Source organism: Bison bison, unplaced genomic scaffold, assembly GCF_000754665.1.
Source record: "Bison bison bison isolate TAMUID 2011002044 unplaced genomic scaffold, Bison_UMD1.0 scf7180017864254, whole genome shotgun sequence".
NCBI classification, from domain to species: Eukaryota; Metazoa; Chordata; class Mammalia; order Artiodactyla; family Bovidae; genus Bison; species Bison bison.
The window spans coordinates 10,226,346-10,243,443 of NW_011494826.1; the positions used below are offsets into that span (position 1 = coordinate 10,226,346).

Sequence of the window (17,098 nt, forward strand, 5' to 3'; positions counted from 1 at the left end):
GAAAACTAAGATCATGGCATCTGGTCCCATCACTTCATGGCAAATAGATGGGGAAACAATGGAAACAGTGAGAGACTTTATTTTTTGGGGCTTCAAAATCACTGCAGATGATAACTGCAGCCATGAAATTAAAAGACACTTGCTCCTTGGAAGAAAAACTATGACCAACCTAGACAGCATATTAAAAAGCAGAGACATTACTTTGCTGATAAAGGTCTGTTTAGTCAAAGCTATGGTTTTTCCAGTAGTCATGTATAGATGTGAGAGTTGGATTATAAAGAAAGCTGAGCACCAAAGAATTGATGCTTTTGAACTGTGGTGTTGGAGAAGACTCTTGAGAGTCCCTTGGACTGCAAGGAGATCAAACCAGTCAATCCTAAAGGAAATCAGTCCTAAATATTCATTGGAATATTCATTGGAAACTGATGTTGAAGCTGAAACTCCAATACTTAGGCCACCTGATGTGAAGAACTAACTCATTAGAAAAGACCCTGATGCTGGGAAAGATTGAAGGTGGGAGGAGAAGGGGACGACAGAGGATTGGATGGTTGGATGGCATCACCCACTTGATGAACATGAGTTTGAGTAACCTCCAGGAGTTGGTGATGGACAGGGAAGCCTGTTGTGCTGCAGTCCTTGGAGTCGCAAAGAGTTGTACATGACTGAGCTACTGAACTGAACTGAGCTGAAGCAAACTTCAGAGAAAGAAAAAAGAAATGTATGGGTCAAGTTAAGAGCTTTCTAGACCGTCCCATTGATCAGTGTTTCTGTTCTTTCAGTAATACCATGCTATCTTGATTTTTGTAGTTTCTGTAATGAAATTTGAAATTTGGTAATGTAAGTAATGTAAGTCTTCCAGTTTTATTTTTCTTCTGTATGTCTTGGCTAGTCTGGGTCTTTGGCTTTCCATGTGAATTTTAGAATCAGTTTGTTGACATCTACAAAATAACTTGCTGGGATTTAGATTGAGATTGCATTGACCCTACGGATCAAGTTGGGAAGAATTGATATCTTAGCATGTTGAGTTTTTTATTCCATGTACTTAGAATATCTCTTCCATATTTAGATCTCATTTATTTCTTTCATTAGACTGTAATAGCTTTTGCATATAGAGCCTATATGTATTTTGTTAGATTTATACCAAAGTATATTTTATCTGACAGGGATTATTGTCAGTGGTATTGATTTTTTATTCTAAGTGCATTGCTGGTATGTATGAAAGCAGCTGATTTTTGTATATTAACTTTGTATTCTGAAACCTTGCTGTATTCATATTTTCATTCCTGATTTTCTTCTGTTGTTGATTCTTTGGGATTTTCCACATAGGCAATCATGTTTTCTGTGAATGAAGACAGTTTTATTTCTTCCTTTCTGATTGTGTATTTTTTATTTCCTTTTCTTGTCTTACTGCATTAGGACTTCTGATACAGTGTTGCCTAGGATTACTGAGAGTGGACATCCTGATATTTAGGTGGAAAGCATCTAGTTTCTTACTAGATGCTGTGGCTATTTTTTTTTTTTTTTTTAAGATATTGTTTATCAAGTTGAGGAAGTTTCTCTCTTCCCTATTTGATGAGAATGTTTTTAATCATGAATGTGTATTGGACTTTGTCAAATGCTTTTTCTGTATCTGATAAGACCATATGATTTTTCTTCTTTAACCAGGTGATGTGGTGGGTTTCATTGATTGATTTTCAAATGCTGAACCAGCTTTGTGTATTTGGAATAAATCCCACTTGGCTGTGGTATATAATTCTTTTTTATACATTGCTGGATTTGATTTGTTGATATTTTGTTGAGGATTTTTGCATCTATGTTTGTGAAGGATAATGTATAGTTTTCCTTTCTTGTAAACTTTTCCTTCCTTTCTTCCTTTAGTTTTCCTTCCTAAAGTTTTCCTCCCTTTCTTGTCTTTATCTGGGTTTGACTTTAGGATAATGCTGGCCTCATAGAATGAATTGGAAAGTGCCCCCTTTGCTTTCATTTCTAAGGGAGAGGGTGGAAAATTGGTATAATTTCCTCCTTAAATGTTTGGTAGAAACTGTCAGTGAAGTCATCTTTCCTGGTACTTTGATTTCTGGAAAGTTGCTAATTATAAGTATAGGCCTACTTAGATTATCTGTTTCTTCTTGTGTGAGTTTTGGTAGTTTGTGTCTTTCAAGGAATTAGTCATTTCCATTCTAAGTTATCAAATTTGTGGGCATAGAGCTATCTGTGGTATTCCTTTATTATCCTTTTTAACGTCCATGGGATAAGTAGTGACGACTCCTTTCCATAAATTATGTTAGTGAGTTGTGTCTCCTCTTTTTCTTTGTTAGTCTAGCTAGAAGGTTATCAATTTTATCAGTCTTTTCGGAAGAACCCACTTTTGATTTCTTTCTGTTTCTGTTTTCCAGTTGTAACACTGTTTTTGCTGTCCTACTTGTCTTGGATCATTGACTTGCTGAGTTCTCCTCTCATCCATTCAGTGTTTCACCCTCCGTTATCTCCAGTCAGAGCTGAAGGGATACTTATGACCTGTGGGGTTTGTGTGCTGAATGAGGAGATGTTATAACTGACCTTCAGTCTCTTCATTGCTATTTCTTTTTGTCATTATTGTTCTCTGTTTAACATAGTTTTGCAAGCACATCATGTCATACCTTTGTTTGTCTATATTATTCTTCACAGTATTTAATTAAATGACCCCCCACCCCCACCCTGTGTCACTTATTCCTGTGATCCTAGCATTGGTTGATCTGGAGAAGAATATCAGAGAAGTTGGTTTCTCTTCCTTAATATTTTTTTTTTTTTTTTTTTTCAATAGAAAGTTTTGAATCAGATTTTAATGAGAAATCTTAGAAATTACCTAATGTGACCTTGTTACTTTGTAAATGAATTTAGGTCCAGAAAAACTAAATTTCCAAGATCACACAACTGGTTATTATCCCTTGATACTGCATTTTCCCAGCTCTAATCTGAAAATTCATGACTTCTTTTCCTTTATGGTAATGTTACAATTTTAATATATATAAAACATCAGATTCTTGGGCAAGAGAGTATAAAAAAACTTTTTCAGGGATAATACAGAGAGTTGCTAGAAATAAGTAATAAAGTTTATAAAGTAATAAAGTAATAAGTAATAAAGAAATAAGTAATAAAGTAAATAAGTCTGATGTTACTGGAATCTGAAATTGAGGCCAGAATAAAAGACATATTTACTTATCAGAATGTGGCTTTGGAATATTATTTTGAAAAAGATTATGTTAAACTAAATAAGCGTTGGAAAGTCAATAATTTCCAACTTAATCTACTTTTAATCAAGATGAATGTGATGCCTTTTACTGAACAGTCACTTAAAGTATATAGAGTTTATTTTGGCTGTATGCTTTTGTTTCAGACAGAACCAAGTTGTATTATTAGACACACTGGAACAAGAAATTTCAAAATTTAAAGAATGTCATTCTATGTTGGACATTAATGCTTTGGTAAGTATGATTTGGGGGTTTCCCAGGTGGCTCAGTGGTAAAGAATCACCTGCCGATGCAGGAGCCACAGAAGATGTGGGTTCAATCCCTGTGTCGGGAGGATCCATTGGAGGAGGAATTGGCAACACACTCCAGAATTCTTGCCTGGATAATCCTGTGGATAGAGGACCTTGATGGGTTACAGTCCATGGGATCACAGAGTCAGCACTTACTCTCAAGTATGATTTATTTGACAACAGCTTAGAGACAGATTGTTTTAGAAATAGTTTAATCCTCCCAATTTTGTACTTGGTATGTTTGAGATTTTTTTCTCTAATTTTTAAAATTTAGAATGTGTTGTTTAACAGTAAACCTTGATTTACTTTATTAGATCTTCTATTGTCTTGAATTGTTAACTTTCAAATGTTAAACTTGTGATAGGAAATTGAACTTGTATATGAAAGTCTGGAGTAGATCTGCTCTTAAGTAAAGACTAATAAAGGAAAGTAAACGTAAGGAATTTTTGGGGTGCTGTTTTTCCCCTTAAGGAAGACCATCTCTCTTTATCAAGTACATGGTTTTTAAAATTACCATTTATTTAATTGTATGGTATTTTTGTAATGCATCTGATCTGATAACAAATTAATGCTGAAAGAGACTGACTGTCCTTCATGGACCCTTTGTATCTTTGAATATAAGTGACAACATATCTTTGAATATAAGTGACAACAGTTGAATTTCACCAGAAGCTTTTTAGCTTTTTGATGAGAGGAACTGATACACTTTATTTTAAGAAATGGAGAATTGACAGAAATAAGGAACTTGTGGCTGCCTTTCTCTTTACCCTGAACATTAGAAATAGTGTAGTTTGCATGATTTTGTGGGCTTTCATATATATGTCAAAAAATGGACTTTTCATTGGAAAAATGTGGCTGATTAATGTTTTCCTTTTATAACAATCAAAAATCAAGTCCACCTTCTCTAGTGTTAGGCAGTGACGTGTGGTCATAAGTACAGTCTCCTAGTCAGTAGTCCCTGATTTGTGAAGGAAGTGGGCAAAACCCACCAACTTTTGTCTTTCCCACTGAGTTCATATAGCAGCAGAGCACATATTTGTTGAATGAATTAAGGATAAATGAAAGAACCAAGCAGATGTAATACTGTTGCTTCCATATGAAGGGGCAGAAACTAAGTCTTTTTCCTTCTCTCAGCCCAAGAGTGGTTTTGATTGTCATGTAGGAATTGATAATAGAAGGCCAGAGAGAGAAAGAGGGTCTGTAAGCTCTCGAGCTCATCAGACTCTGACTTTACTTGTAGCTATGTTAAGGCTGCTAAGCTCACTACTGACACACCTTTCGTTTTTGTTACCTGATCTTCTCTCTCTGTCATCTTGCTTCCTGAGAAAGAAGTGCTTTTTTCCTTCTCTCCTATCTCTGGCTAAAATGGAAAGTCTGTACATCATTCATTGGGAAGAAAAGTGTCCTTACAGAGGTTATTCTCCTTGGTCTGACTTCAGAAGCCCAAAGAACATGACCAAGCTTGTCCACAGCCTTCTCAGGGCTCTCTGGCCGCAGCTTGGTTTTTCCAGATGGGAACTGTCCTGTGTACCCTGCTCGGTCTTTCCCTTGTAAAGGCAGTACAGAGTGTTTTACTTTTCTTGAATGAAACTGGTAACCATTGTTGGATAGTCTTACTAAAATTTCAGGATTATACTGCATGTTTTTAAGGCAAAATGTTATTTGTACAGAATATAAATGTCTGTTTAGTAACTTTTTAATCAATCTGAACTGAATCCAGTATTCTCAAAAGCCCAACTAGGGGTTTAAATTAAATTTGAACTTTTGGAATTAAAATGTGGAGATAATTAAAGCTTCAAAAGTTTTGACTAATTTAGGAAGAATGAACTATAACTTAGATATTGGTTTATTTATCCATTTTGATATTTCAGTCTGTTTTAAGTTCACTTTTCATTTTACTTTTCCATCTTAAGTTCACTGAAGCTAAACACTATCATGCCAAGTTGGTGAATATAAGAAAAGAGATGCTGATGCTTCATGAAAAGACATCCAAGTTAAAAGTGAGTTGAAAATTCTTTTACAGTCTTTACAGAAGTAGAGGATTGTCTCTTTTTCTTCAGAATTCATTTTCTGACTTTTTATATATTCATATACAAGCACATATTTAATTCATGGTACATTAGTTTCTTTTAAAACACATTCTTATGAACCCCACTGGGCTTTTCTACTAATAGCTGGGCTAGTGGGCTCACATTCTCTGAATATGTCACTGTAATTGTCATTTAATAGGAGTTTTGAGTAACAAACTTTTTATATCAAGGAGACTTTAAATTACCCAGAACATTAAAAATTGTGAATCACTATATTGTATACCTATAACTTATATTGTACAGCAACTATACTTCAATAAAAAAATTGCCCAAGACGAATTTAAAAGTTAAATATGAAATTTATTACTATATAAAAGCACCATTACTTAAATTTTTAAAAAAAACTTTTAAAGGTTATTGTCCATTTACAGTTATTACTAAATACTGGCTGTATTCCCCCTGGGTACAGCACACCTTTGAGCCTGTCGTACACCCGGTAGTTCATACCTCCCAGTTGCCTCTCCCCATAACCACTAGCACTACTGCTTTTAAACTAGGCCATAACCTACAAGCCTTTTGTTCTCTTGGCTTTTAATTTTTTTGACTTAGAAAAGAGCACTTAAACTGCAGCAGAAGAGGCAAAAAGAAGAGTTGGAAAGGGAGCAGCAACGAGAGAAGGAATTTGAAAGAGAAAAGCAGTTAACTGCCAAACCAGCTAAAAGGACATGAGAAGTCAGATGTTTGTATCCTTCCTTTTCCTGTTCATGTTCTGGATTTAAGACGATGTGGTGTAGAATTAATGTTAAGGTAGTGCCTTATACCACTGTGTTCTGTTCTGAAATCCTTTTCCAGGAGTGCTGTTTCTCTTCATTTCAGCCATTCAAGAAGCTTTTTTTCTGAGTAGAAGACATAATGTTGCCTGGTTTGGGTATTTGTATATTTGGATATTTGTATTCAACTTTGTTTTGCTTAATTTTTAAATTCATTATTTTGGCCTTAGGTCATTTATAAACTGAAAAATGGTTTGATTGTTTTAATAGTCTAGACTCTTTAAATGGTTAAAATTTATTATGCATTGTTTAGCTTCTTAAAAACTGTGGATTTGAAAGTTTCAGTTTCTTATTTTATGCAATGATTTGCCTTTCTGACAATACAATACTGGGTTTTGGCAGTTGCCTTTTCATTGTTTGGTTAAGAAATGCCAACTGTTTAATCACATATGCCACTGGAAAAGAGGTGGTATAAGCCTTTGTGGAGAACATGATAGAAAAGTATGTACACAGGAAATATTAACATCTTAGACATAGGATAAGTGAACAAGATGCCATAGAGGTTCCACTGACCATATACTTTTATCTGTTTCCTAGCTTTGTTGTTGCTGTTTAGTTGTTATGCAGTTCTTGGGTTCAAAGTAGATTATATCTATTCCTAAAGTTGGGTGAGGGTGGTGTAGCTTTCACACAAATGCACTTAAATATTCATAATTTTTAGTCATCACACCCTGTGAGATCCAGTTGTGAAGTTGATAAGATAATGAACTTGACTTCCCAAGTGGAAAGTGTTACTGCTATTTCTAGCTATCCTCTGATTTGCTGTGTGGCCTTACGTGTGGTTACTTTTTTGTGCTTTAAAAAAAAATTCTTAAAGTAGAATTATACATGGCAACTATCCATTTTACAGATAGTGACAAAAATGGTAGAAAACTAGTAAATAGCTTCTTCACAAAGGAAGCAGCATGATAACCTTGGTGTTTTCTAGATCCACCCCCTCGCCAGTATTAAATGTAGAAATTTATTATGTGAGGGAAATATTATGAAGTTTCATTATTTTAAATTGAGAGTGTATTATTCACTGTTTTAGTATTGTTTAATATCCAACTGATGTCCAATCTCTGTTACACAGAGACTGTACAGAGTAGGTTGGGTTACAGATTATGCTTAGAATGTGTGTCTCTCATAAACTACATTACTTTAATGGGCTGGAAGCACCACCTCTAATCACATCCCAGGATGGAGAAAGCATTTAGATTTACGTTAAGTGCTAAGAACCAGTCTATTTAAAGATTTTTCCTTCTTTAGTGAATTATGATCTCACAGTTCACTTGACTTTGACCGTATGTGTAAGAGTAGAAATATATTTTATTTTTAAAGGCTAAGTGTTACCCTCAAAACACTAGTTAAAACTACAGGGGTGGCAGGATCATGAGTACTGGCAGGACGTCACCTAAACTGCTGAATGTGCTCATTCACAACCCGACAAATCTGTGCATTGTTTCTTAAGAGTGGTTTGTGGTCCACCTGCAAAGATTATTTGAAATACTGGTTCTTGGATACCACTCTCAAACTACTGAAGCAAATCTGTTTGCTTTTCTTTTTTTTTCCCTGTTTTTTTAAAAAGTTTTGTCAAATGACTCAGATGTACTTTATAAGTTGAGAACCACTGGTCTGGTGATCCAGGGCAGAGTCTTCCAGTCTAGGCTGCATATTATCACCTGGAAGCTAAAAAAAAAAAAGTTTCTGGAAGATTTTTACTCATTAGTTCTTAGATAGGGCCCATGCACATTTTAAGGACCCTCCTAGATATAAGTCTGATTCAAGGAACCACTGGTTGAGACTTTGTAGTGATTTAGATTTATAAGGAATAAAATAATGTGAAAGCTACCCAGTAACTCTTGGGATTACTCTTATGAATAAATTCTTAAACTACTGCTTTTGATACAAAGTCACATTTAAGACTGAAATAAATAGTCAGGAAATAGGTATAGAATTCTGGTAAACTGAATTTTTGTCATCTATTTTAAAATAGATCATGTTTATTGAATGAATGGCAAGGTACATGTATTTTTAGAAATGTATTTACATTTTGAAAATTTCTTAAAATGTCGAGAATATGTATTGGCATCCACTATTTTTGGGGCTTCCCAGGTGATGCAGCAGTGAAGAATCTGCTTGCCAATGCAGAAGACTTTTGTAAGAGACTTGGGTTTGACACCTGGTTTGGGAAGATTCCCTGGAAAAGGAAATGGCAACCGACTCTGGTGTTCTTGCCTGGAAAATTCCATGGACAGAGGAGCCTGGTGAGCCCCAGTCCATGGGTTTTAAAGAGTCTGACACTACTGAATGACTGAGCACACAGCACTATTTTTAGGTCAATTGTAAAACAGAAGTACTGTTACCTTGGTAATTAAAATCTAAAACTTTTGCTGTATTTCAGTAGCATACACACATATCTTGTTGACTAAAACTGAGCAGAACCCTTAAATTAGTCTTGCTGTTTTTTGTACAAAATAATGAATTGGTACTTAAGTTGAAAAAAATTGCCTTTGGTGTTTTGTTTGAAAAAAACTGCCTTTGTTTTGATTATGTTTGTATATGTTTCAGTACGTATATCATGCACGTACTAAAGTGATGGGAATTAATTTTGTATTTACTTTGCAGGAAATATCTTGTAAATATGCAAGACATTGAATGTGGTATGGATTGTGTCCGCAGTGAGCTTTTTGGTGGGTACAGTTTATACATGCCAATTATATACCCTCATATACTTGTCTGATTTTGAGCTTGTAAAAATGAGAACTCGTTTTTACACATTTAATAAAGAAAAAAAGGTCTGTGAATTATCCAGTATCATCTCTCAAGCACTGGTGTGCACACAGCACTGTACACTTCACTTTATATACTTTATTCAGACATTCTGTTCCTTTGCTTTCCTCTCCTGTCATCTTCCTCTCAGTGTTCTCTGTAGGTGTGTCACAGAATGACTGGTGTGCTCATGAGATCCTTTTCGAAAAGGTGATGGCAAGTGTTACGAAAAGATTCTAGCTGAAATAACCCAACTTTATAAAATTCTTCTCTATTTGAGAATAAATTATACTTTCAGTGGTTTGGTAAAAAGTGCTTCATGAAGACCATATATAGCCTATGGAAACTCCAACTATGATAGAATATTTTAGGTCAAATTTTTTATTTTTTTAAGCTGGTAGTCCTTGGGCCTCTGGAGGAGGGATTTCTGTGGATGGCTTTTGAAAGAGACATGAATTCTCATAAATTTCTCACAGAGATTTGTATATATGAGTTTCTCAGGATTGAGTCTACAGATTTCATTAGATTCTTTTACATATATATATATATAATTTCCTCTAAAGCAGTGATTTTTAATCATTAACATTCAGACCTCACTGTGTACATATTTTAAAAAGTAGTTTCTAGGCTTTCCTTTTGAAGGAAGATTGTTCCTATGTTATATATTTGTTCAGAAATTATGCTTGTACAGGTGACTCAGACATTTAAGACTTGTTCTGGTTTAGCTCTGCTTGCATGTATGAGGCCAGGTGCCATCTAGTCTTCAGGTTAACATTTGAGTGAAGCTATTCAGTAGGTTTGTTTTCAGAGCCACTAAGAGTGTTTAAGGGAGTAGTCAAGGGAGACGGTTCTAATGACTAGTTTAAAAAGCACTTAAAGGAAAAATTCCAAAGAAATACAGGGTAAAGGAAGGGCAGTCAAAGAGAAGATAAGTAAAATTTGAAATGGGTTGAGTATGGTAGTTGAGTAAGAGAAAAGGAAAGGCTAAGACTGAAATAGAAGGGAACAGTGATGTATCTTTTGTGAACCCTGAAATAAGGGACGCTTATAGGCATGTGAAGAATAATAAATCAATAATATTCACCTGTTTTAGGTTAACATCTCCCCCCCACCCCCGCCCCGGTCCCTTCATCTTAAACTGAAGAAAAGGTTGTAGCTAGCTGTTCAGTCTGGTGTAGATCATGCATATTCCCAAAGTGCTTCAGGAGGCTTGCAAGGCTCAAATCTGAGTAAGTGTACAATAGGTGCTGCTCACTTTCATTCCAGATTTGGCTTTTATTAGGACTTTGAAAAAGAGAGTCAAAAAAGCATATTGAATTTGGTACAAGTGAATGAAAACAAAATCTTAAAATCTGATTTATATTTTAGTCTCATCTAGAAAATACCTTCACAGCAACATCTAGACTGGTATTTGTCCAAATAACTATATAACATGGTCTAGCCAAATTATCAGAGAAGGCAGTGGCACCGCACTCCAGTACTCTTGCCTGGAAAATCCCATGGATGGAGGAGCCTGGTAGGCTGCAGTCCATGGGGTCGCTAAGAGTCAGACACAGCTGAGCGACTTCACTTTCACTTTTCACTTTCCACTTTCATGCGTTGGAGAAGGAAATGGCAACCCATTCTAGTATTCTTGCCTGGAGAATCTCAGGGACGGGGGACCCTGGTGGGCTGCCGTCTATGGGGTCGCACAGGGTCTGACACGACTGAAGCGACTTAGCAGCAGCAGCAGCCAAATTACTGGGGCTTTCCTGGTGGCTCAGACGGTAAAGCATCTGCCTGCAATGTGGGAGACCTGTGTTCAATCCCTGGGTTGGGAAGATCCTCTGGGGAAGGAAATGGCAACCCACTCCAGTACTCTTGCCTGGAAAATCTGTGGATGGAGGAGCCTGGTAGGCTACAGTCCATGGGGTTGCAAAGAGTCAGACACAACTGAGGCAATTTACCACGTAAAATTAGCCATCACAGTTGAGACTGAATTGAATCTAATAGAGATAAACGGATACTTAAAATGGCTATAATAAAAACCTGTATTACATAAATGCCAAATAGGGAATATTAAAAAGATTAAGTTCCTGAAATTGTAACATGGTTTAGGAGCCGGTAATCCTTGGATAATCCAAGCCATTGCTTCTATTCCTGATTACATACTCTACTAGATTTAACAAGATAGGCAGTCCCAAGATCTTGGGAGTAAAATGAGCTCAGAGATAATGTGTGTACTAGGCTGTAGAAGAATTGATGCCACATCTATTGTAGCATTATTCCTTCTGTATTAACTACGGGTCTGTTCAGTTTTCTTAAAAATGGCGTCAAGGAATAGGTAAATAGTTTTAGAAAAGACTCAACGGATGAACACACCTTAGACTTAAAACCGGATGAAACACAGGGGACACTGCTGCCATCTTGTGGTACTGTGCTCCCCTAGTCTACTAATTCTGTATTGTCTCAACTAGTTTGATGAAGTTTGGCCTAAGCATTTTCAACTATAGTTTTTTTGTAAGTCAAGATTTTCTGTATGATCTGAATTTTTGTTTAAGCAGTGAAATGTTTGAAAGTGATCTGTGAAATATTTGATAAGGTTTAAAATTACATTTTTCTAACTTTTTGAATCTTTTAGTTTGATGTTAGGCTTGAAGTTTCTTTCTTTCTTTTTTTTTTTTTCTTCTCCAATCATATAATTTGTCATCATCCACCATGCTTGGAATCCTGTTCTAAGAAAAGCATTCTAGGCCAAAAATAGATCTGATTGTGGGCAAAGATCCCAAGAGTTCTGTGCTTTGATTCACCTGACTCTTCCCCTTGGTCCTTTGTTGATAGGATCTGGGGTGAGCACCTGGCCCAAGGGCAGCCAACCCGTGGGCTCAGAAGTGGAAAAATTAGTCTGGCAGTAAAAACTCTGGCTAGATGGGGACATAGAGAATCTCTTTGGCTTAGTCAGTTACTGTTTTGGGAATATGTAGATCAGAGTACTCACTTTTAGTACTTGAAGGAGAAATGAGAACATACATGGAAACAGAACAGCTGAGTGTTATGGGTGAGGGGAGGAGTAGGGGTCCATGAATTTCTGCTTCTGAAATGGGACAAGGTCTTAGGCCTCTCAAAATGTCTTGGATCCTGAGAGCTATTTTCCTGTAAAGGCTTTGTGCAACCTGGGTGCTGGGTTTTTCTTAGCTTCCTATGGGCTTTGATTACTGGGCTAAGATTGCTATTTTCCACAGATATTTTACAGTACCACCCTTCTGTTCCCTACTTCCCTTATTTATGAGACAGCCTTAGCAGTTCTCTATTTATTACAACTTTAAGCATCTAACATTGTCATTGTCTCCTGGGTTGCTATAGCATATTATATTTTTCAAAATGTTTTAATGTGCATTATCTAGTTTCATAAGGAACTCTGGCTTCCCAGGTGGTACAGTGGTAAAGAATCCACCTGCCAATGCAGGAGACGCAAGAGACCTGGGTTTGATCCCTGGGTCAGGAAGATTCCCTGGAGAAGGAAATGGCAACCCACTCTAGTATTCTTGCCTGGAAAATTCCATGGACAGAGGAACCTGACGGGCTACAGTCCATGGGGTTGCAAAGAGTTGGACTGAGCACAAACGCATGATCTAATTTAATAATAAGGATGCTGTTTAGGAGATTATGTGTTTCCATGCCTGCTAATCCAGGAATTCAAGGCGGAAGGCAACACTGGCCAGCGCCCGGGTGAGTCCTGCCACTAGCCCACACTTGTTCTCATTGCTTGCAGCGTTTGTTTCTTGTTTTGTCCAATTTCTTAGAGAATTCTCATCTCTGGCTGGATCCATAATCCCATGTTCGCTTCCAGCTCATTCCCAAGCCTGAAGTTCAGAGCTCCAGGTCGGTTGAGCATCTGTCACATGCCAGGTGCTTTATACGTGTCATCTTGTAACAGCAACCTTAGGAGTTGCCACCCAGCACCATATCCTTACCCGCATTTTATCGATGAGGACATTTTGCAGTTGAGGACAGCTGAGACACACTGAGTCTGAGTAACTGCCCAGATCACACAACCACAGTTGGTGGAGTGAGATTTGATTCTGGGAAAAAGCCAAAGCTACCACATTGCTGGGGAGTTTTCCTGGGCCAGAGACCCTAGGAACAGAGATAGAAATAGGCTTAGGAGTTTTACTTTAAACCTTCTGATAAAACTATTCCAATGATAGGGAATCATGTGGACCCCCCATTTCATCTGCTAATTTGTTTAATCCAGTTTGATGATATCGGAAGAAATGGAGGAGGCATGTTTTCCTTGTTAGGAGAGAGCCTAGTGGGAAGAATGCACAGAACTCTTTGGTTTTCCTGCAAGGCTGTTTTAATTCTAGACTGACTGTAAAGCTCCACATTTACTCAATAGAAGCAAGCAATAGTGAGACCACCTGGCTGAGATGTGGCTCGGAAACCTTCCTTTCAGATGCTTGTGCTGCTGGAGTCAGGAAAGGCAGAGCTGCTGGGAGAAGTGAGCGACTCCAGAAGGGCCAGAGTGTTCCCTTTGCAGCTGCTTTTGGACATTTCACTACCACCACCACCTTGAGAAAGCTATCATGGATGTTGCCTTGCTGGGCCTGCATTGCTGGGTCTTCAGCTTATTGCCCAGTTTCATTTCTTTGTGCATCTTTATGGCTTTGGGGAAAGAACACAGGATGAGAAGCCAGGTTCTCTCACTGGAGGCTTCCAAGCAGTTCATTTCCTGTCAGGGGTAAACATGCAGATACGGGGTGATCCCTGACTCTTCCAGCATTAACATCATGAGATACCTTGTATCCCATGGCAGTCAATGAATGTAGGCTTATGGCTGTTGTTTTCACTTGATGATGGTACCAGTCCATCTGCTTGGTACAGTGGCAGCATTTAGGCAAAAGCATTAATCACAGATGAGATGTTTCTAGCCTTTAACTACCTCACAGCCTGGGCTCAGAAGAATCCTAAGGTCTGTGAATTTACCTTTGCACAGTGAGGGAGCTGGGAAGAGATCACTTCTGAATGAAGGCAGAGGATCCTTTTCTGTCTGGATTGCAAGAATAATGGTGAGGAGAGAGAAGGAGACACACATGTGAGTCACCCTGCCTTTGCTGTCTGTCCTGGAGCCTCTTACTCTATTGATCACTCTCCTCTTCTAAGAGAGGTGTCACTCTAATCGACAGCTTGTGCCCCCTTAGAAGTCAGACTTCTTACTAAAGATGCAGACTGGCATTTAAAGTGGGTTTTGTCACACACACCATAAACTTCATTCTGGGCCCCTATCGTAACCATGAGACTACATCTCACACACCTCTAAGTAGAGGGGCCATAGCTGACCAAGGGCTCCAGCCACAGTGTTCTGAGGCCCACCTACATTTGTACTGGGGCATGTTTCCTACAGGCTGCTTCCAGCCAATGTCCACTCCTGGGAGACATGGGGTATCTCTCACGTCAGCTTTGGCTCAGGGACTCCACGTTGGCTTGGATGAAGCTCAGTAGTTTAGGATGCTTCCCCCATCCTTCTCTCCTTCACTCCAGAAGACCGTCCAGGAAGGAATAAAGTGGTTGAGGAAAGTGGACATGCTGGAAGGGCTCTATGTAAGCCAAAAGACCAACTAGAGAATGCATCCCACGAGAGGATATACCAGTCCCCAAACCATTGAAATGCACTGATGAGAGGGACACCAGCATCACTAAGAAGTTGTGCAGGCTGGGGATGATGGAAGGAGAAATGGTTACAAACTGAGCTTGTTAGCATCTGCAGAAGTGATATAGGCCGGGAGGGCATAATTACCTCACTCTTCAAAAGGTAAGGTCGGAGGGCAGTCAGTGGGCTTTATCTGCAGAGGGTTATGGAGAAGGTTAATGGGGTGACGTGTAGATTTGCACCTAGAGGCAAAATGGTTGGCAAAGATGCTGCTTAGCATCTCTTAACGGGATGAGCAGACTTTAAAGGTCCAGATAGTATTTTAGGCTTTGCAGGTCACATGCTCTCTGTCACAGCTGCTCAACTCAGCTGCTGTAGCACAAAAGCAGCCTTAAACAATATGTAAACAATTGTAAAGCTGTCTTTCAATAAAACTTTATTTACAAGAACAAGTGGTTGTCTGGATTTAGCCAGTGGAGCTGTATTTGCTAATCTTTTGCCTATTAAAAAAAAAACAAAAAACAAAAAACCCAAACTAAAATTGGATTAAGAGGCTGAGAGCAGTCACTTTAATAAAAAATCATGATCTCATGCTCAGTTCCCAGACTTGAGTCAGTTTTCAATCTGAAACCCATTGACTGTAGAAGTAGCAGGAGGAGGGACCTTGCAACACTATCACAAGTATATACTGTGGCAATTGTTCCAGACTTTCCTCAAAAGAATCTACTCACGGCCATTTAGTTACATGACTATACACTAATACTATTGGACAAAGGTTTGGAGTTGATGCCAATACCTGCAGACCCAAAAGGTGCATCCTGGCCATCCTGTTGGACTGGGGGGCCTTTGAGGGCTAGGTGAAAAATGAAGTCCTGTATAAAGTCTAGCTTAGAGTGGACCCACATCTACAGATTGATGCAGTATCTTCTCTCACCACCGACGCCTCCAACACCATGGGGTCAGCTAACAGGCCTACCTGCACTGGGCCCATTGGACCTGTTGCAACACCGTTTCCTGCTCCAGCCCCACTCAATGCTGGCAGCCTCTGTGTCACTTAGTATGTGGACCAGAGAAATATCCCTGGGGAACACAAAGAGGCGGTGTACTTCCTTCTTTGAGACATGACTGTCAGGTGTAGTGTTTGTCTTCTGCTTTAAAAGGGGCTGTCCCATAATACCCTTGACCACTAGACTTTTAAAAACATCATTGAAATGGCCTCTTTCTGTCTGCCCATAAGGTTTATTTCCCATCTGAAGCACAAGTATCAGCACTAAGACCTGGAGCATTCTAGCTTACTCCCCTTGTCCTGTCCTGACAGGGTCATTGGTGTAATGGATCAGTGTGATATTCTCTTGGATGTCAGCACTGCAGAGTTCTCAGTCTATAGCATGAAAGAAGGTGGGAGAGTTAGCATAACCCCGAGGCAAACTGTCAGTGAGGCAAACTGTCAGTGAATATTGTCTTTATCCTGCCTACAGATCCTCAACCAGCCCTTCTATCTGGAGGCTTACCGAATGTCTGATCCACAGGAATGGAATCCCATACAGCAGAGCATCCAAGCAGGGGCTGTACTTCAGATGCAGCTGGTGTGGAACCAGGGGCCCTCTGGCTGTGTCATGTACTGCACCACCCAGAGGTAATTTTGGGAGAGGGCCTTCTCAACTGGAAGGCCAGCTCTGAGAAAGCACTCTGAAAGGATGGAGTGCTGTCCTTCAGCACACAGTGTATTAAATCGCAGACCTCTGTGGTGCTGTGTCCTCAATAGGAAGAAATCAAGGGTCTGGAAACCAAGAGGTGGAAGCAGGGACGGGCTTGGTTACCGTCATTCTGAAGGACCCACTGTGGAGTTTTGTGCTGCTTTTCCCTGCAACTCGGCTCTAAATAATTGTAGTTTCTGGTCCCTAAAGAGAACACACTCTTGCCAGGGGCACCATAAACGTTCCAGTGATCTATATGGTAAAGCTACTGACAGGACGCTGGGAAATTTCTGTGTCCGGGGAGCAGCAGGCAAGAGAGGAGTTGCCGTGCCGGCAGGTCTGACGGACCCTGGTCATCAGGAGGAGGAAGGCTGCTTTCACACGAGGGGAGCGAGGAGGAATGTGTGTGAGACTTGGGTTCAGGTGGGCACCTCCTGAACTCCTTGCCCTGATTTAACTGTGTGAATAGACATGTGCAGCCACCCAGCCTGAGGAGGGTTTGATTATCAAGTGTTCAGACCCCTCAGGAGTAAAGGTTTGGGTCACACCATTGGGTAAGACACCAGGACCTGCCAAGACGAGAGCTGAGGGCGAAGGGGGTTGTAGAGTGGATAGTGGAGGGGCGGGAGGGGGGGGGGGGG

At 39.2% G+C, this 17,098-nt stretch overlaps 1 protein-coding gene and 1 long non-coding RNA gene across 4 annotated transcripts in view; both read left to right on the forward strand.

The window, feature by feature from the left end:
• Positions 1-9,157, forward strand: part of BLOC1S6 (biogenesis of lysosomal organelles complex-1, subunit 6, pallidin) — a 15,841-nt gene extending 6,684 nt beyond the window's left edge. Inside the window, exons 3-5 of the mRNA XM_010847757.1 lie at positions 3,377-3,464; positions 5,434-5,520; positions 6,160-9,157. Coding sequence (XP_010846059.1) covers positions 3,377-3,464; positions 5,434-5,520; positions 6,160-6,279 — 295 coding nt within the window. The 3' untranslated portion in view covers positions 6,280-9,157. The remainder of the gene's footprint in view (positions 1-3,376; positions 3,465-5,433; positions 5,521-6,159) is intronic.
• Positions 9,158-12,659: 3,502 nt separating this feature from the next.
• LOC104994241 overlaps positions 12,660-17,098 on the forward strand; it is a 5,552-nt gene continuing 1,113 nt past the window's right edge. Inside the window, exons 1-3 of one of the 3 annotated variants that reach the window (XR_825930.1) lie at positions 12,660-14,205; positions 14,652-14,922; positions 16,239-16,396. This is a non-coding gene — a long non-coding RNA (uncharacterized LOC104994241). Of the gene's footprint in view, positions 14,923-16,238; positions 16,397-17,098 lie in introns of all 3 variants that reach the window. The other 2 variants (XR_825931.1, XR_825929.1) reach the window with 2 other exon arrangements.